Here is a 24582-nt window from a genome sequence, read left to right on the forward strand (position 1 = left end):
TTCTCCCAAAGTATGGATTTACACATTTCTTCTCATCTCAGGGATTTAACCACGGTATAAAATATTGAAGCCAATGCTTACACCCATCTAATGCTTGGATATCGACGAGGAGAGGGATGGACAATTGGTATGCAGCCATTGATTTCAGGTGGCTTCATCAACAGTTTAAATTGTGTCCCAAATGGTGCCCTATTCCATGTACATAGTACACTAATGTAGAGCTCTGGTCAAAAGTAGTGCATTATTCAGGGAAACGTTATATACACATGCAATCTGTTGATCCCTACTCTGCCTATTGTAAACCATTTCTCCATTCCATTCACCCTGTTACACAAATGAAGGGGAGCGGTTGTGACTATAATTGATGTAGTAAATTACTTTTCCTGTCAATGACTTTATTTGATAAACTTCCTTTATTGTGTGTGTGTGTGTCCCTTTTGAAGGTTTAATAAAACCCTCATTCAGCCAAGAAATCAATCTTTTCATTGATGGAATATTCAACAGACTGAACAGTCTTGTACCAATGAGATTAATTGTGGGGCTTGCGAAGCAAGAGCCCCAGCTTAGATATTCGACATACTTCTTCTTCTTCTGCACGCCAGAAACGCCGCTCGATATTCAAAACGTCCGGAATGGTCTCTGTTAAACTTTTTTACATTATTAATCTTCTTTTTTGTTGTTGGCCTAAATCCGCTTTCATTTCATCAACATTCTAAAGATCCCCATTGTGACATCATCACTTCCAACTTGTCATTGTCTTTGAGAAATCACACAAATCAGCTAATTTTTCCACAACTCAGACAAAAAGCAAAAAATGTATATTCGGATGAAAAGTTACAACAGTTTATGTAACCGCACACAGCATGGAACAGCCTTCATTTCTCAGAACAAGAATAGACTGACAAGTTTCAGAAGAAAGGTCTTTGTTTCTGGCAATTTTGAGCTTGTAATCAAACCTACAATTGCTGATGCTCCAGATACTCAACTAGTCTAAAGAAGGCCCGTTTTATTGCTTCTTTAATCAGAACATAATTGCAAAGGAGTTTTCTAATGATCAATTGGCCTTTTAAAATGATAAACTTAGATTAGCTAACAAAACGTGCCATTGGAACACAGGTGTGATGGTTTCTGATAATGGGCCTCTGTACGCCTATGTAGATATTGTAGACAGTCACTTACAACATTAATAATGTCTACACTGTATTTCTGATCAAGTTGATGTTATTTTAATGGACGGGAAAAAAAGGTTTTCTTTCGAAAACAAGGACATTTCTAAGTGACCCCAAACTTTTGAACGGTAGTGTATATATACAAGCCCTTAAACAACAATGAAGTTTTAAGAAAAATACGAGTTAAGAAAATGTAAAATAGCAATAACGAGGCTATATACTGGGGTCAATGTTTACTACAGGTTAGTAGAGGTAATTGAGGTAATATGTACAGTACATGTAGGTAGGGGTACAGTGACTATAAAATAGACAGTGAGTAGCAGCAGTGTAAAAAAGGTGGGGGTGGGGTCAATGCAAATAGCCCAAGTAGCCATTAGATTGACTGTTCAGCAGTCAATGATTATGATAAAAATGTCAGACAAGCCAGCAGAATTACTGGCGGCGGCCAATTGTCTGTCTCTGAGCTCTACACAAACCTGATGGACGATGTATCAGCTACACTAAAAGGAGGACCCAGCCTTCTGCAGCTCAAAATCCACACCATGGGAGTTCCTTTAACCAAAAGACATGGGAGTTCCTTAAAACCAGTTGAGCTGACAGACGTTTTGCACTGTTTCGCTATGGTTTTAGTCATCAGTCTAGCAAGAGACTAATATTTGATTAATGTAGTGGTGATCATATGCAATGTTTCTGCTAGCAACGTAAAACAAATGTTTGATATCCACACACAATTACTTCTTTACTTATTTTAGGTTTAGGGAAGTGTGTAGGTCACATTGTTTATCGAAGAGCTATGAAAGTTATGTATTAAGACCCACCTGCTTGAGACAAATTCAGCGATTATTTTGCCAAGTCTGTGCCATGAAGCAGTAGAGCTGGTTAAGTGTTTTTCTAAGGACCGCCCCTGTGACGTAACGTTGAAGTGACGTGATATAAACTGATGTAATTGATGCAGCCGACCACCAGAGGGAGGCAAATACAAGTTTATTCGACAGAGGACGGTTAAATGGTGTTTTGACAAATAAAATGGTGAGAAATCAATAATATAATCATGAAAGCATATTTTTTAAGTAATTCTTGGGCCGTTTTGGGGGGACTGTCAAGACATGGGAGTTCCTTTAACCAAAATACATGGGAGTTCCTTTAACCAAAGAACATGGGAGTTCCTTTAACCAAAGAACATATGAGGTCCTTTAACCCAGCAACTATAAAACAATGACATATTACTAAGCAAGTCAGATACTGTATACTCACTTCAGGCGGTCTGATGTAATGGTCATCAGCATGTAAACGTCCAGAGAACACTGATTAGAGACAATGGCATTTAACGCAGAGATTCCATAATTACACAAGATTTTCCATTAGAATAGCCTAACCAATGGAAAGCTGTGGTGATAAGGGACACGGCTCACAGCCAAAGCAATGTGTGTGTGTACTGTGGGTGGTGCCTGTCCACACAGGCACCACCCAAAACGGCAGCAATCAAGTATATAAGAAGACTATTACGTCATAGCCTACTGTACAGTGCAAAACGGCAGCAATCAAGTATATAAGAAGACTATTACTTGAATTGGTTGACAGAAGACGAAAACCCTGGTTAAAATAGTGATATTCTGAGGTAAGTAACTTTAACCAACTTTGATAGTTAATGTCCTTGGGGGAGTAAGATTTCAATACCGTAGTACATCTTACTACTGCTTTGTTATGCATCAGAAGTGATCATGTTTCCATTTGCAATTATTGAATAAATTATAATTGATTAAAGACCAATTTAATTAATCTAGATAGCACGAAAAAGGATCATTTTTATATTTATTTAACTAGGCAAGTCAGTTAAGAACAAATTCTTATTTTCAATGACGGCCTAGGAACAGTGGGTTAACTGCCTGTTCAGGGGCAGAACGACAGATTACAATGACGGCCTAGGAACAGTGGGTTAAATGCCTGTTCAGGGGCAGAACGACAGATTACAATGACGGCCTAGGAACAGTGGGTTAACTGCCTGTTCAGGGGCAGAACGACAGATTACAATGACGGCCTAGGAACAGTGGGTTAACTGCCTGTTCAGGGGCAGAACGACAGATTACAATGACGGCCGAGGAACAGTGGGTTAACTGCCTGTTCAGGGGCAGAACGACAGATTACAATGACGGCCTAGGAACAGTGGGTTAAATGCCTGTTCAGGGGCAGAACGACAGATTACAATGACGGCCTAGGAACAGTGGGTTAACTGCCTGTTCAGGGGCAGAACGACAGATTACAATGACGGCCTAGGAACAGTGGGTTAACTGGTCTAGGAACAGTGGGTTAACTGGTCTAGGAACAGTGGGTTAACTGGTCTAGGAACAGTGGGTTAACTGGTCTAGGAACAGTGGGTTAACTGGCCTAGGAACAGTGGGTTAACTGGTCTAGGAACAGTGGGTTAACTGGTCTAGGAACAGTGGGTTAACTGGTCTAGGAACAGTGTTAACTGGCCTAGGAACAGTGGGTTAACTGCCTTGTTCAGGGGCAGAATGACAGATTTGTAACTTGTCGGCTCGGGGATATGAACTTGCATCCTTCCAGTTACTAGTCCAACTCTCTAACCACTAGGCTACATGCTGGTTACTAGTCCAACTCTCTAACCACTAGTCTACCTGCTGGTTACTAGTCCAACTCTCTAACCACTAGTCTACCTGCTGGTTACTAGTCCAACTCTCTAACCACTAGGCTACCTGCTGGTTACTAGTCCAACTCTCTAACCACTAGGCTACATGCTGGTTACTAGTCCAACTCTCTAACCACTAGGCTACATGCTGGTTACTAGTCCAACTCTCTAACCACTAGGCTACATGCTGGTTACTAGTCCAACTCTCTAACCACTAGTCTACCTGCTGGTTACTAGTCCAACTCTCTAACCACTAGTCTACCTGCTGGTTACTAGTCCAACTCTCTAACCACTAGGCTACCCTGCCGGTTACTAGTCCAACACTCTAACCACTAGTCTACCTGCTGGTTACTAGTCCAACTCTCTAACCACTAGTCTACCTGCTGGTTACTAGTCCAACTCTCTAACCACTAGGCTACCCTGCCGGTTACTAGTCCAACACTCTAACCACTAGTCTACCTGCTGGTTACTAGTCCAACTCTCTAACCACTAGTCTACCTGCTGGTTACTAGTCCAACTCTCTAACCACTAGGCTACCCTGCCGTTTACTAGTCCAACTCTCTAACCACTAGTCTACCTGCTGGTTACTAGTCCAACTCTCTAACCACTAGGCTACCCTGCCGGTTACTAGTCCAACTCTCTAACCACTAGGCTACCTGCCTCTAACCACTAGGCTACCTGCTGGTTACTAGTCCAACTCTCTAACCACTAGGCTACCCTGCAAGTTACTAGTCCAACACTCTAACCACTAGGCTACCTGCCGGTTACTAGTCCAACTCTCTAACCACTAGGCTACCCTGCTGGTTACTAGTCCAACTCTCTAACCACTAGGCTACCTGCTGGTTACTAGTCCAACGCTCTAACCACTAGGCTACCTGCTGGTTACTAGTCCAACGCTCTAACCACTAGGCTACCCTGCTGGTTACTAGTCCAACTCTCTAACCACTAGGCTACCTGCCGGTTACTAGTCCAACACTCTAACCACTAGGCTACCTGCCGGTTACTAGTCCAACTCTCTAACCACTAGGCTACCTGCCTCTAACCACTAGGCTACCTGCTGGTTACTAGTCCAACTCTCTAACCACTAGGCTACCCTGCCAGTTACTAGTCCAACACTCTAACCACTAGGCTACCTGCCGGTTACTAGTCCAACTCTCTAACCACTAGGCTACCCTGCCGGTTACTAGTCCAACTCTCTAACCACTAGTCTACCTGCTGGTTACTAGTCCAACTCTCTAACCACTAGGCTACCCTGCCGGTTACTAGTCCAACACTCTAACCACTAGTCTACCTGCTGGTTACTAGTCCAACTCTCTAACCACTAGTCTACCTGCTGGTTACTAGTCCAACTCTCTAACCACTAGGCTACCCTGCCATTTACTAGTCCAACTCTCTAACCACTAGTCTACCTGCTGGTTACTAGTCCAACTCTCTAACCACTAGGCTACCCTGCCGGTTACTAGTCCAACTCTCTAACCACTAGGCTACCTGCCTCTAACCACTAGGCTACCTGCTGGTTACTAGTCCAACTCTCTAACCACTAGGCTACCCTGCAAGTTACTAGTCCAACACTCTAACCACTAGGCTACCTGCCGGTTACTAGTCCAACTCTCTAACCACTAGGCTACCCTGCTGGTTACTAGTCCAACTCTCTAACCACTAGGCTACCTGCTGGTTACTAGTCCAACGCTCTAACCACTAGGCTACCCTGCTGGTTACTAGTCCAACTCTCTAACCACTAGGCTACCTGCCGGTTACTAGTCCAACACTCTAACCACTAGGCTACCTGCCGGTTACTAGTCCAACTCTCTAACCACTAGGCTACCTGCCTCTAACCACTAGGCTACCTGCTGGTTACTAGTCCAACTCTCTAACCACTAGGCTACCCTGCCAGTTACTAGTCCAACACTCTAACCACTAGGCTACCTGCCGGTTACTAGTCCAACTCTCTAACCACTAGGCTACTCTGCCGGTTACTAGTCCAACTCTCTAACCACTAGTCTACCTGCTGGTTACTAGTCCAACTATCTAACCACTAGGCTACCCTGCCGGTTACTAGTCCAACACTCTAACCACTAGGCTACCTGCTGGTTACTAGTCCAACACTCTAACCACTAGGCTACCCTGCCGGATACTAGTCCAACACTCTAACCACTAGTCTACATGCTGGTTACTAGTCCAACTCTCTAACCACTAGGCTACCCTGCCGGTTACTAGTCCAACACTCTAACCACTAGTCTACCTGCTGGTTACTAGTCCAACTCTCTAACCACTAGGCGACCCTGCCGGTTGCTAGTCCAACTCTCTAACCACTAGTCTACCTGCTGGTTACTAGTCCAACTCTCCAACCACTAGGCTACCCTGCCGGTTACTAGTCCAACTCTCTAACCACTAGGCTACCTGCCTCTAACCACTAGGCTACCTGCTGGTTACTAGTCCAACTCTCTAACCACTAGGCTACCCTGCCGGTTACTAGTCCAACACTCTAACCACTAGGCTACCTGCCGGTTACTAGTCCAACTCTCTAACCACTAGGCTACCCTGCTGGTTACTAGTCCAACTCTCTAACCACTAGGCTACCTGCTGGTTACTAGTCCAACGCTCTAACCACTAGGCTACCTGCTGGTTACTAGTCCAACTCTCTAACCACTAGGCTACATGCTGGTTACTAGTCCAACTCTCTAACCACTAGGCTACCTGCTGGTTACTAGTCCAACGCTCTAACCAATAGGCTACCCTGCTGGTTACTAGTCCAACTCTCTAACCACTAGGCTACCTGCCGGTTACTAGTCCAACACTCTAACCACTAGGCTACCTGCCGGTTACTAGTCCAACTCTCTAACCACTAGTCTACCTGCCTCTAACCACTAGGCTACCTGCTGGTTACTAGTCCAACTCTCTAACCACTAGGCTACCCTGCCAGTTACTAGTCCAACACTCTAACCACTAGGCTACCTGCCGGTTACTAGTCCAACTCTCTAACCACTAGGCTACCCTGCTGGTTAATAGTCCAACTCTCTAACCACTAGGCTACCTGCTTGTTACTAGTCCAACGCTCTAACCACTAGGCTACCTGCTGGTTACTAGTCCAACTCTCTAACCACTAGGCTACATGCTGGTTACATTTACATTTACATTTAAGTCATTTAGCAGACGCTCTTATCCAGAGCGACTAGTCCAACTCTCTAACCACTAGGCTACCTGCTGGTTACTAGTCCAACGCTCTAACCACTAGGCTACCCTGCTGGTTACTAGTCCAACTCTCTAACCACTAGGCTACCTGCCGGTTACTAGTCCAACACTCTAACCACTAGGCTACCCTGCCGGTTACTAGTCCAACTCTCTAACCACTAGGCTACCCTGCTGGTTACTAGTCCAACTCTCTAACCACTAGGCTACCTGCTGGTTACTAGTCCAACGCTCTAACCACTAGGCTACCTGCTGGTTACTAGTCCAACTCTCTAACCACTAGGCTACATGCTGGTTACTAGTCCAACTCTCTAACCACTAGGCTACCTGCTGGTTACTAGTCCAACGCTCTAACCACTAGGCTACCCTGCTGGTTACTAGTCCAACTCTCTAACAACTAGGCTACCTGCTGGTTACTAGTCCAACGCTCTAACCACTAGGCTACCTGCTGGTTACTAGTCCAACTCTCTAACCACTAGGCTACCTGCCGGTTACTAGTCCAACTCTCTAACCACTAGGCTACCTGCTGGTTACTAGTCCAACTCTCTATCCACTAGGCTACATGCTGGTTACTAGTCCAACACTCTAACCACTAGGCTACCTGCTGGTTACTAGTCCAACTCTCTAACCACTAGGCTACATGCTGGTTACTAGTCCAACACTCTAACCACTAGGCTACATGCTGGTTACTAGTCCAACTCTCTAACCACTAGGCTACCTGCTGGTTACTAGTCCAACACTCTAACCACTAGGCTACCTGCCGGTTACTAGTCCAACTCTCTAACCACTAGGCTACATGCTGGTTACTAGTCCAACTCTCTAACCACTAGGCTACCTGCTGGTTACTAGTCCAACACTCTAACCATTAGGCTACCAGCTGGTTACTGGTCCAACTCTCTAACCACTAGGCTACCCTGCCGCCCAGTGGGTAACATTACCTAGTTAGTATGATAGAGAATCATGTGGGTAACATTACCTAGTTAGTATGATAGAGGCTCATGTGGGTAACATTACCTAGTAAGTATGATAGAGAATCATGTGGGTAACATTACCTAGTTAGTATGCTAGAGGCTCATGTGGGTAACATTACCTAGTTAGTATGATAGAGGCTCATGGGGGTAACATTACCTAGTTAGTATGATAGAGAATCATGTGGGTAACATTACCTAGTTAGTATGATAGAGGCTCATGTGGGTAACATTACCTAGTTAGTATGATAGAGGCTCATATGGGTAACATTACCTAGTTAGTATGATAGAGGCTCACATGGGTAACATTACCTAGTTAGTATGATAGAGGCTCATGTGGGTAACATTACCTAGTTAGTATGATAGAGGCTCATATGGGTAACATTACCTAGTTAGTATGATAGAGGCTCACATGGGTAACATTACCTAGTTAGTATGATAGAGGCTCATGTGGGTAACATTACCTAGTTAGTATGATAGAGGCTCATGTGGGTAACATTACCTAGTTAGTATGATAGAGGCTCATGTGGGTAACATGACCTAGTTAGTATGATAGAGGCTCATGTGCGTAACATTACCTAGTTAGTATGATAGAGGCTCATGTGGGTAACATGACCTAGTTAGTATGATAGAGGCTCATGTGGGTAACATTACCTAGTTAGTATGATAGAGGATCATGTGGGTAACATTACCTAGTTAGTATGATAGAGGCTAATGTGGGTAACATTACCTAGTTAGTATGATAGAGGCTCATGTGGGTAACATTACCTAGTTAGTATGATAGAGGATCATGTGGGTAACATTACCTAGTTAGTATGATAGAGGATCATGTGGGTAACATTACCTAGTTAGTATGATAGAGGATCATGTGGGTAACATTACCTAGTTAGTATGATAGAGGCTCATGTGGGTAACATTACCTAGTTAGTATGATAGAGGCTCATGTGGGTAACATTACCTAGTTAGTAAGATAGAGGATCATGTGGGTAACATAGTTCCTAGTTAGTATGATAGAGGCTCATGTGGGTAACATTACCTAGTTAGTATGATAGAGGTTCATGGGGGTAACATTACCTAGTTAGTATGATAGAGGCTCATGGGGGTAACATTACCTAGTTAGTATGATAGAGAATCATGTGGGTAACATTACCTAGTTAGTATGATAGAGGCTCATGTGGGTAACATTACCTAGTTAGTATGATAGAGGCTCATATGGGTAACATTACCTAGTTAGTATGATAGAGGCTCATATGGGTAACATTACCTAGTTAGTATGATAGAGGCTCATGTGGGTAACATTACCTAGTTAGTATGATATAGGATCATGTGGGTAACATTACCTAGTTAGTATGATAGAGGCTCATGTGGGTAACATTACCTAGTTAGTATGATAGAGGCTCTTGTGGGTAACATTACCTAGTTAGTATGATAGAGGCTCATGTGGGTAACATTACCTAGTTAGTATGATAGAGGATCATGTGGGTAACATTACCTAGTTAGTATGATAGAGGCTCATGTGGGTAACATTACCTAGTTAGTATGATAGAGGCTCATGTGGGTAACATTACCTAGTTAGTATGATAGAAGCTCATGTGGGTAACATTACCTAGTTAGTATGATAGAGGCTCATGTGGGTAACATGACCTAGTTAGTATGATAGAGGCTCATGTGGGTAACATTACCTAGTTAGTATGATAGAGGATCATGTGGGTAACATTACCTAGTTAGTATGATAGAGGCTAATGTGGGTAACATTACCTAGTTAGTATGATAGAGGCTCATGTGGGTAACATTACCTAGTTAGTATGATAGAGGCTCATGTGGGTAACATAGTTCCTAGTTAGTATGATAGAGGCTCATGTGGGTAACATTACCTAGTTAGTATGATAGAGGTTCATGGGGGTAACATTACCTAGTTAGTATGATAGAGGCTCATGGGGGTAACATTACCTAGTTAGTATGATAGAGAATCATGTGGGTAACATTACCTAGTTAGTATGATAGAGGCTCATGTGGGTAACATTACCTAGTTAGTATGATAGAGGCTCATATGGGTAACATTACCTAGTTAGTATGATAGAGGCTCATATGGGTAACATTACCTAGTTAGTATGATAGAGGCTCATGTGGGTAACATTACCTAGTTAGTATGATATAGGATCATGTGGGTAACATTACCTAGTTAGTATGATAGAGGCTCATGTGGGTAACATTACCTAGTTAGTATGATAGAGGCTCTTGTGGGTAACATTACCTAGTTAGTATGATAGAGGCTCATGTGGGTAACATTACCTAGTTAGTATGATAGAGGATCATGTGGGTAACATTACCTAGTTAGTATGATAGAGGCTCATGTGGGTAACATTACCTAGTTAGTATGATAGAGGCTCATGTGGGTAACATTACCTAGTTAGTATGATAGAAGCTCATGTGGGTAACATTACCTAGTTAGTATGATAGAGGCTCATGTGGGTAACATGACCTAGTTAGTATGATAGAGGCTCATGTGGGTAACATTACCTAGTTAGTATGATAGAGGATCATGTGGGTAACATTACCTAGTTAGTATGATAGAGGCTAATGTGGGTAACATTACCTAGTTAGTATGATAGAGGCTCATGTGGGTAACATTACCTAGTTAGTATGATAGAGGCTCATGTGGGTAACATTACCTAGTTAGTATGATAGAGGCTCATGTGGGTAACATTACCTAGTTAGTATGATAGAGGCTCATGTGGGTAACATTACCTAGTTAGTATGATAGAGGCTCATGTGGGTAACATTACCTAGTTAGTATGATAGAGGCTCATGTGGGTAACATTTGGAATCAAGAGTCAAAGCCAAATGAAATAGCCAACATTTAAGGTTGTCAGTTGTAATTCGTCAATTTTCAACATTGACTTCCCTGAAACCATTTTTAGTGTGTTCAAGGAGTCAAGTTGTACTTGGACTTTTAATTACACTGGTGAACTTACTGCACCCACCTTTATATATATACTACATGTGTTACCATATTTCATCACTTTCAATTACATTTTTGATTTGGTGGTTAACATTTATTGCGTGAATAAAATATTGAAAAAAATATAAAGCACTTTCTGGAAAGGCACTTTTGCAAAACTAGGGAGCCTACGATATGCAGAAGTATGGACTTTATTAATAGTGTTGCATAGTTGTTTTGCATAGCTGTTACATTGCTAATTGTCATCAACACTTAATAATGTGATTTATAGTTAGGCTCCATCTAGTAACTCAGAGTATTTCATCATTTCGCCCTGCTAACAGATCCTGCATACAGTACAACAATGCCTCCTCCCGGTGTGTGTATGAGTATAATGCAGGAGCGCCACAAGAAAGAGGGTGTTGGGAGTCTTGCCAACCCAGAGAAACACAGCAACCAAGACTTTCAGCAGCTGACGCAGTACTGTTTGGCCAGGGGAGTGAGGTACATCGATGAGATGTTCCCCCCAGACCATAACTCCATTGGTGATGGGCTACTTTCCCCTGATGACATGGGCAGAGTGGTGTGGTTGAGACCAGCGGTATGACATCATCCCGATCTGCACACATTACAGCACAGAGTGTTAACTGATTTTAATGTGTAATTATGAATAGAAATGATAAACATTAGTAATAGGTGTAATGTGTGCATTCACTCTTACAGAAAATGGTACAGTATCCAGATTTGATCCTTGATGGACTTTCAAGGTTTGACTTTGGGCAAGGAATGGTTGGTAAGTGGATTTGGTTGTAAGCAAGCATCAACACCACACCATGCCCCCACCACACCATGCCCCTACCACACCATGCCCCCACCACACCATGCCCCCACCACACCATGTCCCCACCACACCATGCCCCCACCACACCATGCCCCTACCACACCATGTCCCCACCACACCATGTCCCCACCACACCATGCCCCCACCACACCATGCCCCTACCACACCATGCCCCCACCACACCATGTCCCCACCACACCATGCCCCTACCACACCATGTCCCCACCACACCATGTCCCCACCACACCATGTCCCCACCACACCATGCCCCTACCACACCATGTCCCCACCACACCATGTCCCCACCACACCATGCCCCTACCACACCATGTCCCCACCACACCATGCCCCTACCACACCATGCCCCTACCACACCATGTCCCCACCACACCATGCCCCTACCACACCATGCCCCCACCACACCATGTCCCCACCACACCATGTCCCCACCCCACCATGCCCCCACCACACCATGTCCCCACCACACCATGCCCCCACCACAACATGTCCCCACCACACCATGCCCCTACCACACCATGCCCCCACCACACCATGCCCCCACCACACCATGCCCCCACCACACCATGTCCCTACCACACCATGCCCCCACCACACCATGTCCCCACCACACCATGTCCCCACCCCACCATGTCCCCACCACACCATGTCCCCACCACACCATGCCCCCACCACACCATGTCCCCACCACACCATGTCCCTACCACACCATGTCCCCACCCCACCATGTCCCCACCCCACCATGCCCCCACCACACCATGTCCCCACCACACCATGTCCCCACCACACCATGCCCCCACCACACCATGCCCCCACCACACCATGTCCCCACCCCACCATGCCCCTACCACACCATGCCCCACCTCACCATTTCCCTACCCCACCATGCCCTTTGCATTACAAATGTCATGATGTGCATAAACTTGCCTTTTTTTTTAGGAGATTGCTGGTTTCTTGCTTCCATTGGGGCTTTGACGTTCCAGAAGCACATCCTGGAAGAAGTAGTACCCCTAAACCAAAGCTTTAAAAAGGATTACTGCGGAATATTCCACTTCAGGGTAAATTACCTCAGGCTCAGTATAATATCTTTGTGAGAAATGCGTTGACCTATTGCAATAACTGTCATTCGTAAAGGGTTATTAAGTAATGAAAAGGTTCTCAGTGGTATTGAGAACAATACTGAATAATGACTCTCCTCTACTTAGGCTACGTCTTTCTCTAGCCACGTAGAGAATATTCTCTGTAGGAATCTTTGTCATCTCCTCCTATCTTTCAGTTCTGGAGGTTTGGGAGGTGGGTGGACGTTGTGATCGATGACAAGCTACCAACAGTTGACGGCAGGCTCATTTTCGTTCATTCAAAAACTCCCAATGAGTTTTGGCCCGCCTTGCTGGAGAAAGCCTATGCCAAGTATGTGAGCCACATCAGTTGGTTATAAAACAGTTTAACACCTCCTTGATGTAGGACTTAATGACCTGTCTTCTTCTGGCAGGGTGTGTGGCTCCTACGCAGACATGAATTTAGGGACCCCTGCAGAGGCTATGATGGACTTCACTGGAGGGGTTCACATCACATTCAAGCTCACTGACGCTCCACCAAATCTGTGGGACCTCCTGTTCAGAGCTGTCCAATCCAAATCTCTGATGGGGTGTAACACACCTCAAGGGGTGAGCAGCACGACCCCCCCCTGAAACACCACAATGGCTCTTTAAACAAGCCAGTTAGTAGAGCAGAAATGTAGTGTATCTCAAAGTTACCATGAATCATGCACCGATGTCAAGATATACGAGAATATGATAAGTTACCATGAATCATGCACCGATGTCAAGATATATGAGAATAATCAAATCAAATCAAATCACATTTATTTATATAGCCCTTCGTACATCTGCTGATATCTCAAAGTGCTGTACAGAAACCCAGCCTAAAAACCCAAACAGCAAGCAATGCAGGTGTAGAAGCACGGTGGCTAGGAAAAACTCCCTAGAAAGGCCAAAACCTAGGAAGAAACCTAGAGAGGAACCAGGCTATGTGGGGTGGCCAGTCCTCTTCTGGCTGTGCCGGGTGGAAATTATAACAGAACATGGCCAAGATGTTCAAATGTTCATAAATGACCAGCATGGTCGAATAATAATAAGGCAGAACAGTTGAAACTGGAGCAGCAGCACAGTCAGGTGGACTGGGGACAGCAAGGAGTCATCATGTCAGGTAGTCCTGGGGCACGGTCCTAGGGCTCAGGTCCTCCGAGAGAAAGAAAGAGAGAATTAGAGAGAGCATATGTGGGGTGGCCAGTCCTCTTCTGGCTGTGCCGGGTGGAGATTATAACAGAACATGGCCAAGATGTTCAAATGTTCATAAATGACCAGCATGGTCGAATAATAGTAAGGCAGAACAGTTGAAACTGGAGCAGCAGCATGGCCAGGTGGACTGGGGACAGCAAGGAGTCATCATGTCAGGTAGTCCTGGGGCATGGTCCTAGGGCTCAGGTCAGTTGAAACTGGAGCAGCAGCATGGCCAGGTGGACTGGGGACAGCAAGGAGTCATCATGTCAGGTAGTCCTGGGGCATGGTCCTAGGGCTCAGGTCAGTTGAAACTGGAGCAGCAGCATGGCCAGGTGGACTGGGGACAGCAAGGAGTCATCATGTCAGGTAGTCCTGGGGCATGGTCCTAGGGCTCAGGTCCTCCGAGAGAGAGAAAGAAAGAGAGAATGAGAGAATTAGAGAACGCACACTTAGATTCACACAAGACACCGAATAGGACAGGAGAAGTACTCCAGATATAACAAACTGACCCCAGCCCCCCGACACGTAAACTACTGCAGCATAAATACTGGAAGCTGAGACAGGAGGGGTCAGGAGACACTGTGTATATGATAAGTTACCATGAATCATGCACCGATGTCCAGATATACGAGAATATGATAAGTTACCATGAATCATGCACCGATGTCAAGATATATGAGAATATGAGTTATTAAGCGTAGTTGAAGTTAAGACATTAACATCTCTTAACCCAAAAGAGATGAAGGCTGTGTTCATATTGGGTCATATTTTGTGACTGAAACCTGTGTTCTGTTACGGTCCAGTTACTTCACTTTATAATTCCTGTAATAACCTGTGTCTATTGTTCTGTAGGAAACATCAGCAAACACGGTGGCACCCAACGGATTAGTGAGGGGTCATGCTTACGCCGTCACAGGGGTCAAACAGGTACTGTATGGAACTAACAATCTGAGAGAAATGCTTTGGAGCTGATATCTTTTGGCCATATGCTCTCTTTCCTTTATTGCCAAGAAGAAACATTGTTTGCTTTGTCAGAATAGAGCCAGCTATTTACTTTAGTTCCACCTGGAGGGAAATGGGAGAGGAAGTGTGGTATAATTCTGCCATGAACAATTTACCCTATCCCTGTGTAGCGAACATGAGTTGGACTCGTGGTCTTGTGATGAGGCAGCCTTGCCTGAGACTTCTAAAATAGTGCCAGCATTCGGTCCGCTATGGAATTCCTCTTGGTCTAATGGTCAAGATGCTGGTTTGTCACATCGGGGACCCAGATTCATTTCCTGCTCTGAGATTACAGCTGGTGTTCATTCTGGTTTCTTCCACAGATCATGAGCCAAGGCAGGCCAGTGAATCTGATCCGCCTCTTCAACCCCTGGGGCCGGGGAGAGTGGAAGGGAGGCTGGAGCGATAAGTATGAACTAGCTATTCACAATAGATAACTTTGTTCATTAGATTCTTCCTCAGGATGTGTAATTGTTCTGTTTTGCTGTATCAGCAGTATAGTCTACATATTTTGTTTATATATACACTACCTGTCAAAAGTTTTAGAACACCTACTCATTTAAGGGTTTTTCTTTATTTTTACTATTTTATACATTATAAAATAATAGTGAAGACATCAACACACTCAAATAACAGATATGGAATGATGTAGTAACCAAAAATCTAATCAAACATATATTTTATATTTGAGATTCTTCAAATAGACACTCTTTGTCTTGACGACAGCTTTGCACACTCTTGGCATTCTCTCAACCAGCTTCACGAGGTAGTCACCTGGAATGCATTTCAATTACTTTCTTAAGAGTTAATTTGTGTATTTTCTTTCCTTCTTAATGCATTTGAGCCAATCAGTTGTGTTGTGACAAGGTAGTGGTGTTTACAGAAGACAGCCCTGTTTGGTAAAAGACCAAGTCCATATTATGGCAAGAACAGCTCAAATAAGTAGAGAAATGACAGTCCATCATTATTTTAAGACATGAAGGTAAGTCAATAGGGAAAATGTCAAGAACTTTGAAAGTTTCTTCAAGTGCAGTCGCAAAAACCATCAAACGCTGTGATGAAACTGGCTCTCATGAGGACCTCCACAGGAAATGAAGACCCAGAGTTACCTCTGCTGCAGAGGATATGTTCATTCAAGTTACCAGCCTCAGAAATTGCAGCCCAAATAAATGCTTCACAGAGTTCAGACACAACTCAACATCAACTGTTCAGAGGAGACTGTGCGTCAGGCCCGCTGCAAATAAACTACTACTAAAGGACACCAATAAGAATAAGGGACTTTCTTGAGCCAAAAAACACAAGCAATGGACATTAGACCTGTGGAAATCTATCTGGAGTCCAAATTGGAGATTTTTGGCTCCAACCACCGTGTCTTTGTAAGACACAGAGTAGGTGAACGGATGATCTCCGTATATTTCCCCACGTAAAACATGGAAGAGGAGGTGTTATGGTGTAGGGGTGCATTGCTGTTGACGATGTCTGTGATTTATTTAGAATTCTATGTACACTTAACCAGAATGGCCACCACAGCATTCTGCAGTGATACACCATCCCATCTGTTTTGCGCTTAGTGGGACTATAATTTGTTTTTCAACAGGACAATGACCCAACACACCTCCAGGCTGTGTAAGGGCTATTTGACGAAGAAAGAGAGTGATAGAGTGCTGCATCAGATGACCTGGCCTCCATAGTCACCCGACCTCAACCCAATTGAGATGGTTTGGGATGAGTCGGACAGCAGAGTGAAGGAAAACAGCCAACAAGTGCTCAGCATATGTGGGAACTCCTTCAAGATTGTTGGAAAAGCATTCCAGGTGAAGCTGGTTGAGAGAATTCCAAGAGTGTGCAAAGCTGTCATCAAGGCAAAGTGTGGCTGTTTGAAGAATCTAAAATCTAAAATATATTTTGATTTGTTTCAGTCTTTTTTTGGTTACTACATGATTCCATGTGTTATTTTATAGTCTTGATGTCTTCACTATTATTCTACAATGTAGAAAACATTAAAAAAAAAAAAAATTATTAGTTGTTTTAAAACTTTGGACCGGTAGTGTCCAGAGCCTAGTCTCTGGAGCACTTACCACTAACTAACCAGTGGCCTTACCGCATCCAAACTATTGACATGTTTGTACTTCAATCAGGTCTTCCATGTGGCAAACAGTGAGTCCTGACGATCGGAAGATGTGTCTGTCAGTGAAAGAGGATGGGGAATTCTGGTAAACCATATTATAATGCATAAATTTGTTTTGCAGACCTTGTTAATATTTTGTTGTAAGCGATTAACACATACAGTACAGTGTCAGTACACGTCTATACTGATATTTCAATACCAGAACCAATTCACAATTTTGGTTGTCTTCTCAGGATGACAATGGAAGACTTCTGTAGGCACTTCACAGATGTGACTATCTGCTGTCTGTGCCCTGATTTTCTCGACGGCAACTCTAAAGGTCTTTGGACACACTCCTTACATGATGGCAGATGGGTTGCTGGAACCACTGCTGGAGGTTGCATGAATTTCCCAGGTAAATCTTACCTTGATTGACACAGAATTATATGCCGTTCATGAATTTCCCAGGTAAATCTTACCTTGATTGAAAGGTTTTGCTTTCATCAAGGAATTATTTGCAGTTGATGACTATAAATGACCAGAATTTACCGTCAACATGTCCATATTTTTGTGTCTCCCAGACAGTTTCTGGACCAATCCCCAGTATCGGGTGAAGATCGAGGGATTAGACAGGGACTGCTCTGAGACACAGGGCGACAACAACATGTTGGTGTCTCTGATGCAGAAGCCTGACAAGAGAAACAGACGCCTGGTCAAAAGTCTCCACATCGGCATCAACATCTTCGAGGTCGGTGCCTTTCTTTAGTGCACGCCTTTCGTTATGTTACATACTGTAGTTTATCTCAACTTTATCCCCCAAAAAACATGTACAGATTGAAGCAAAGCTACATGCTTCCTCTGAGGACTTTGTTTCACTGTTATTGTGCCATAAACTGTCATGTCAGTAGTTAAACGGGAGATCTCTTTGTAAGGTCCTCTTACGTATGTTGGCACTGTGCAGTTCTCAATGCAAATATGCCCATTTGTGAACCTACATGTAGGATGTTATCCCAGAACAATACATTCAACTGGCCCAGGTATGCTATTGTTCCTGCAATTTAATTGTCTTTGTTTTACTTTCTAACAGGTGCCTGCCCAAGTAAGTCACTTTTAAACATACATTTCACAAATAACGTTATAAAAGTTAGAGCGGCCACTAGACTATCTGGCCAATATAATGGATCATCACATGTGGTAGAAATGGCTTCAAGGTCCAGATTTGAATTGGAAATGATCTGCAGCCTTATGTAAAACATTCTATGATTGTGATCTCAGTTCAAAGGACAGAGGGGGAAGTTTCCTGCCTCCTTCTTCAACAACAATGTGCCTGTCGCCCAAACAAAGAACTACCTGAATGCTCGGGAAGTGGTGGTGTTCTCCAGGCTGAAACCTGGTGAATACCTGATCGTGCCATCAGCCTTCAACCCAAACGAAACCGCCTCCTTTATCTTGTCCATCCTCTCCAAGGTGGAGGCCCACATCCAGTAAGCACAGCTCCTCCCCATTCATAATGAAAGGGTTGTTTATCCAAGTTACATCATTTCATATTGGTTTCCTTACAAAAAAAGTTAGTTTAAGATGATTTGGACATAAAGCGTGAAGAATGTATCCAAAGCATGGATTGCGGTCCCAGCTTATCCATAGATTGCTTTCAGGGAAACCAATATGGAATTTTGTAACTTGCGTGAACTATAATTAATGTCACATATTTTTTTTCAGTCAGTGATCATAGCAAATATTAGGACCGGGATTCAATCCGTTTGCGCCTGTAAACAATGCACCAAAGGTCATTTTCAATTGAGCCAATATCTGCAATGTTTTACTGTGAATGCAATCTCTGCGAACGCTGTAGCTTTGACTTTAAAATCTGCATTATCAACAAGGATTGAATCCTGGGCTGAGTTTCACTATCATTTATGTTTTCCTAACAGAAACAACAGTGTTCATTTTTTTCCTCAGTGAAAACTCAAATGACCAAGATATTGTGGAAATCCCCAAGGTATTTAAGGAAAACCTTATTTCATCCCATATGTAGATATGTAGATATTGAGGGAATCCCCAAGGTATTTAAGGAAAACCTTATTTCATCCCACATGTAGATATGTAGATATTGAGGGAATCCCCAAGGTATTTAAGGAAAACCTTATTTCATCCCATATGTAGATATGTAGATATTGAGGGAATCCCCAAGGTATTTAAGGAAAACCTTATTTCATCCCATATGTAGATATGTAGATATTGAGGGAATCCCCAAGGTATTTAAGGAAAACCTTAATTCATCCCATATGTAGATATGTAGATATTGAGGGAATCCCCAAGGTATTTAAGGAAAACCTTAATTCATCCCATATGTAGATATGTAGATATTGAGGGAATCCCCAAGGTATTTAAGGAAAACCTTATTTCATCCCATATGTAGATATGTAGATATTGAGGGAATCCCCAAGGTATTTAAGGAAAACCTTATTTCATCCCATATGTAGATATGTAGATATTGAGGGAATCCCCAAGGTATTTAAGGAAAACCTTATTTCATCCCATATGTAGATATGTAGATATTGAGGGAATCCCCAAGGTATTTAAGGAAAACCTTATTTCATCCCATATGTAGATATGTAGATATTGAGGGAATCCCCAAGGTATTTAAGGAAAACCTTATTTCATCCCATATGTAGATATGTAGATATTGAGGGAATCCCCAAGGTATTTAAGGAAAACCTTATTTCATCCCATATGTAGATATGTAGATATTGAGGGAATCCCCAAGGTATTTAAGGAAAACCTTATTTCATCCCACATGTAGATATGTAGATATTGAGGGAATCCCCAAGGTATTTAAGGAAAACCTTATTTCATCCCACATGTAGATATGTAGATATTGAGGGAATCCCCAAGGTATTTAAGGAAAACCTTATTTCATCCCATATGTAGATATGTAGATATTGAGGGAATCCCCAAGGTATTTAAGGAAAACCTTATTTCATCCCATATGTAGATATGTAGATATTGAGGGAATCCCCAAGGTATTTAAGGAAAACCTTATTTCATCCCATATGTAGATATGTAGATATTGAGGGAATCCCCAAGGTATTTAAGGAAAACCTTATTTCATCCCATATGTAGATATGTAGATATTGAGGGAATCCCAAGGTATTTAAGGAAAACCTTATTTCATCCCATATGTAGATATGTAGATATTGAGGGAATCCCCAAGGTATTTAAGGAAAACCTTATTTCATCCCATATGTAGATATGTAGATATTGAGGGAATCCCCAAGGTATTTAAGGTGAACCGTGTATTTTTTATTTATCTTCTGATATTGTCTTCCTTTTTAAAAACGTATATTTCATTTTTTTTTAGCCCATGCCTACTCACAATAGAGCAGATATGGACAACAAACAAACTCTGTTTCGGCAATATTCTGATCAGGCAAGTTCCTAATATGTTTCATTTGAACACAAAACAAGGCCATGTGAAATTAAAACACAAAAACAAATAAAAATTATAGCATTTGAGAATATTACTACTTTTTAACAATTGTTAAACTATATATATATATATATTATATATATATAATAATAATATGTGTTTTATTTTCACTGAAAAGTTTGAGGAGGTGGATGCTGAACAGCTTCAGAGGATTCTACATGAAACTCTCCTCCAAGGTATATAGAGAGAAAATCAATCACCACGGAGATTCCCAGTCATTTGTCACCAAAAGCAGGAGTTTGAACAGACATACATTAGTTGTGATGAGATCAGAATCACACACAAGGATACGGTGTGTGTTTGCTGAGCAATGTGTTGCTTGGTGGAATCCGTAGGATGTTTTTTGATGTGCCAGCCTTTTTCCCATTCTATACAGGATATGCAAAGAAAACACAAGGCTTCAGCTTGGAGTCCTGTCGCAGCATGTTGGCCTTAATGGATGTATCCTTCATGAGCTTAGTGACAGTCTCCCATTATGTTTTCTGTCGTGAAACATCTTGAAGAGTACTTTACAAGAGTACATTGTTCAAAACTCCCATGTAGCAGTAAAATCTGTGAATGAATGTAGAAGTTTTGACCCTTAGGCCCCGTTTATAGCTGGTGCTAACATGCTTTGTCCTGATTGTTTCTACATCCTGATTGTGCCCACCTTTGTAGACAGGTATACAGTCGTGGCCAAAAGTTTTGAGAATGACACAAATATTAATTTTCACAAAGTCTGCTGCCTCAGTTTGTATGATAGAAATTTGCATATACTCCAGAATGTTATGAAGATTGATCAGATGAATTGAAATTCATTGCAAAGTCCCTCTTTGCCATGCACATGAACTGAATCCCCCCCCAAAACATTTCCACTGCATTTCAGCCCTGCCACAAAAGGACCAGCTGACATCATGTCAGTGATTCTCTCGTTAACACAGGTGTGAGTGTTGACGAGGACAAGGCTGGAGACCACTCTGTCATGCTGAGTTTGAATAACAGGCTGGAAGCTTCAAAAGGAGGGTGGTGCTTGGAATCATTGTTCTTCCTCTGTCAACCATGGTTACCTGCAAGGAAACACGTGCCGTCATAATTTTTTGCACAAAAAGGGCTTCACAGGCAAGGATATTGCTGCCAGTAAGATTGCACCTAAATCAACCATTTATTGGATCATCAGGAACGTCTAGGAGAGCGGTTCAATTGTTGCCAAGAAGGCTTCAGGGCGCCCAAGAAATTCCAGCAAGCGCCAGGACCGTTTCCTAAAGTTGATTCAGCTGCTGGATCGGGGCACAACCAGTACAGAGCTTGCTCAGGAATGGCAGCAGGCACGTGTGAGTGCATCTGCACGTGTAACAGTATAACTTTAGACCGCCCCCTCGCCCATACCCGGGCGCGAACCAGGGACCCTCTGCACACATCAACAACAGTCACCCACAAAGCATCGTTACCCATCGCTCCACAAAAGCCACGGCCCTTGCAAGGGAAACTAGCGTGAACACCGCTAACTAGTTAGCCATTTCACATCCGTTACACACGCACAGTGAGGCAAAGACTTTTGGAGGATGGCCTGGTGTCAAGAAGGGCAGCAAAGAAGCCACTTCTCTCCAGGAAAAACATCAGGGTCAGACTGATATTCTGCAAAAGGTACAGGGATTGGACTGCTTAGGACTGGGGTAAAGTCATTTTCTGGATCTGGACAGTGATTTTTTTTTTTTTTTTTTTTCACCTTTATTTAACCAGGTAGGCTAGTTGAGAACAAGTTCTCATTTACAACTGCGACCTGGCCAAGATAAAGCATAGCAGTGTGAACAGACAACACAGAGTTACACATGGAGTAAACAATTAACAAGTCAATGATCAGGAAACAAAGCATCAATATTTTGGGTCCATGGCCAGGAAACTCCCCAGACCTTAATCCCATTGAGAATGATTTAAATCATAATTATAACGCCTTCTTAAATAATTGACATGTGGCACCATTGACTTATGACATCAATATGTGTTTTAAAAGAAATAACTGCATATTATTTGTAAAGACTACCAGTGAAATAATTAGTATACAGTTAGGGACCAGGAAATCTGTCCTCAATGCAGACACAGTGGACAGATAAGAGACAATACCATTCCACTGGGTACAAACTGGATAATAATCAACATCATTTGTCAATGTATTGTGACGTGGAATCTATGTGGAAAATACATTGGATTTAAAAAAAAAAAGGTCAGTTGCACTGTTATTTTGAGGGTCAAATTTCCACAGGATTATGTCATCATGGTGACCAAATTTCCACAGGATTATGTCATCATGGTGACCAAATTTCCACAGGATTATGTCATCATGGTGACCAAATTTCCACAGGATTATGTCATCATGGTGACCAAATTTCCACAGGATTATGTCATCATGGTGACCAAATTTCCACAGGATTATGTCATCATGGTGACCAAATTTCCACAGGATTATGTCATCATGGTGACCAAATTTCCACATAGACAAACCTTATATACGATATTTTGAATTTGTTTTCATAAAAAAAAAAATCAGATCTTCAACGTGATATCCACTAATACAAAAAAAAAAACAATAGGCTGGGCAGCACCTCCTTGAGAGTTGATCTATCTACAGCACCTCCTACTGGAGAGCTGATCTATCTACAGCACCTCATACTGGAGAGTTGATCTATCTACAGCACCTCCTACTGGATAGTTGATCTATTACAGCACCTCCTACTGGAGAGTTGATCTGTCTACAGCACCTCCTACTGGAGAGTTGATCTATCTACAGCTACCCGTTGGTCTACCATTCAGGGTTATAACCAAGCCCTGCTTATCAAATCAAATTTTATTGGTTGTGTATACTGATTTTGCAATGTTATCACGTGTGTCGCAAAATGCTTGCTCCAACTAGCTCCAACAGTGCAGTACTACCTAACTAAATGATTATGCTCCCGGCTCCAACAGTGCAGTACTACCTAACTAAATGATTATGTTCCCGGCTCCAACAGTGCAGTACTACCTAACTAAATGCTTGTGTTCCCAGCTCCAACAGTGCAGTACTACCTAACTAAATGCTTGTGTTCCCAGCTCCAACAGTGCCGTACTACCTAACTAAATGCTTGTGTTCCCAGCTCCAACAGTGCAGTACTACCTAACTAAATGCTTGTGTTCCCAGCTCCAACAGTGCAGTACTACCTAACTAAATGATTATGTTCCCAGCTCCAACAGTGCAGTACTACCTAACTAAATGATTATGCTCCCAGCTCCAACAGTGCAGTACTTCCTAACTAAATGCGTGTGTTCCCAGCTCCAACAGTGCAGTACTACCTAACTAAATTATTATGTTCCCAGCTCCAACAGTGCAGTACTACCTAACTAAATGCTTGTGTTCCCAGCTCCAACAGTGCAGTACTACCTAACTAAATGATTATGCTCCCAGCTCCAACAGTGCAGTACTACCTAACTAAAAGATTATGTTCCCAGCTCCAACAGTGCAGTACTACCTAACTAAATGATTATGCTCCCAGCTCCAACAGTGCAGTACTACCTAACTAAATGATTATGTTCCCAGCTCCAACAGTGCAGTACTACCTAACTAAATGCTTGTGTTCCCAGCTCCAACAGTGCAGTACTACCTAACTAAACGCTTCTGTTCCCAGCTCCAACAGTGCAGTACTACCTAACTAAATGCTTCTGTTCCCAGCTCCAACAGTGCAGTACTACCTAACTAAATGCTTCTGTTCCCAGCTCCAACAGTGCAGTACTACCTAACTAAATGATTATGTTCCCAGCTCCAACAGTGCAGTACTACCTAACTAAATGATTATGTTCCCAGCTCCAACAGTGCAGTACTACCTAACTAAATGATTATGTTCCCAGCTCCAACAGTGCAGTACTACCTAACTAAATGATTATGTTCCCAGCTCCAAAAGTGCAGTACTACCTAACTAAA

The 24582-nt window shown here is 42.9% G+C and overlaps 1 protein-coding gene across 3 annotated transcripts in view; it reads left to right on the forward strand.

Annotated features, from left to right (window-relative positions):
- The first annotated feature begins 2650 nt into the window (after nt 1-2650).
- The window catches only part of LOC115120435 (calpain-1 catalytic subunit-like), a 34492-nt gene continuing 12560 nt past the window's right edge, over nt 2651-24582 (forward strand). For all 3 annotated transcript variants that reach the window (XM_065025883.1, XM_065025882.1, XM_065025881.1), the window contains exons 1-17: nt 2651-2787; nt 11259-11515; nt 11638-11707; nt 12713-12831; nt 13050-13183; nt 13266-13440; nt 14908-14982; nt 15381-15466; nt 17196-17270; nt 17419-17579; nt 17746-17912; nt 18252-18263; nt 18440-18648; nt 19124-19163; nt 20526-20594; nt 20773-20830; nt 21031-21095. In XM_065025883.1, coding sequence (XP_064881955.1) covers nt 11279-11515; nt 11638-11707; nt 12713-12831; nt 13050-13183; nt 13266-13440; nt 14908-14982; nt 15381-15466; nt 17196-17270; nt 17419-17579; nt 17746-17912; nt 18252-18263; nt 18440-18648; nt 19124-19163; nt 20526-20594; nt 20773-20830; nt 21031-21095 — 1752 coding nt within the window. In that variant the 5' untranslated portion in view covers nt 2651-2787; nt 11259-11278. The remainder of the gene's footprint in view (nt 2788-11258; nt 11516-11637; nt 11708-12712; nt 12832-13049; nt 13184-13265; nt 13441-14907; nt 14983-15380; nt 15467-17195; nt 17271-17418; nt 17580-17745; nt 17913-18251; nt 18264-18439; nt 18649-19123; nt 19164-20525; nt 20595-20772; nt 20831-21030; nt 21096-24582) is intronic.

This window comes from Oncorhynchus nerka, linkage group LG12 (assembly GCF_034236695.1).
Source record: "Oncorhynchus nerka isolate Pitt River linkage group LG12, Oner_Uvic_2.0, whole genome shotgun sequence".
NCBI lineage: Eukaryota > Metazoa > Chordata > Actinopteri > Salmoniformes > Salmonidae > Oncorhynchus > Oncorhynchus nerka.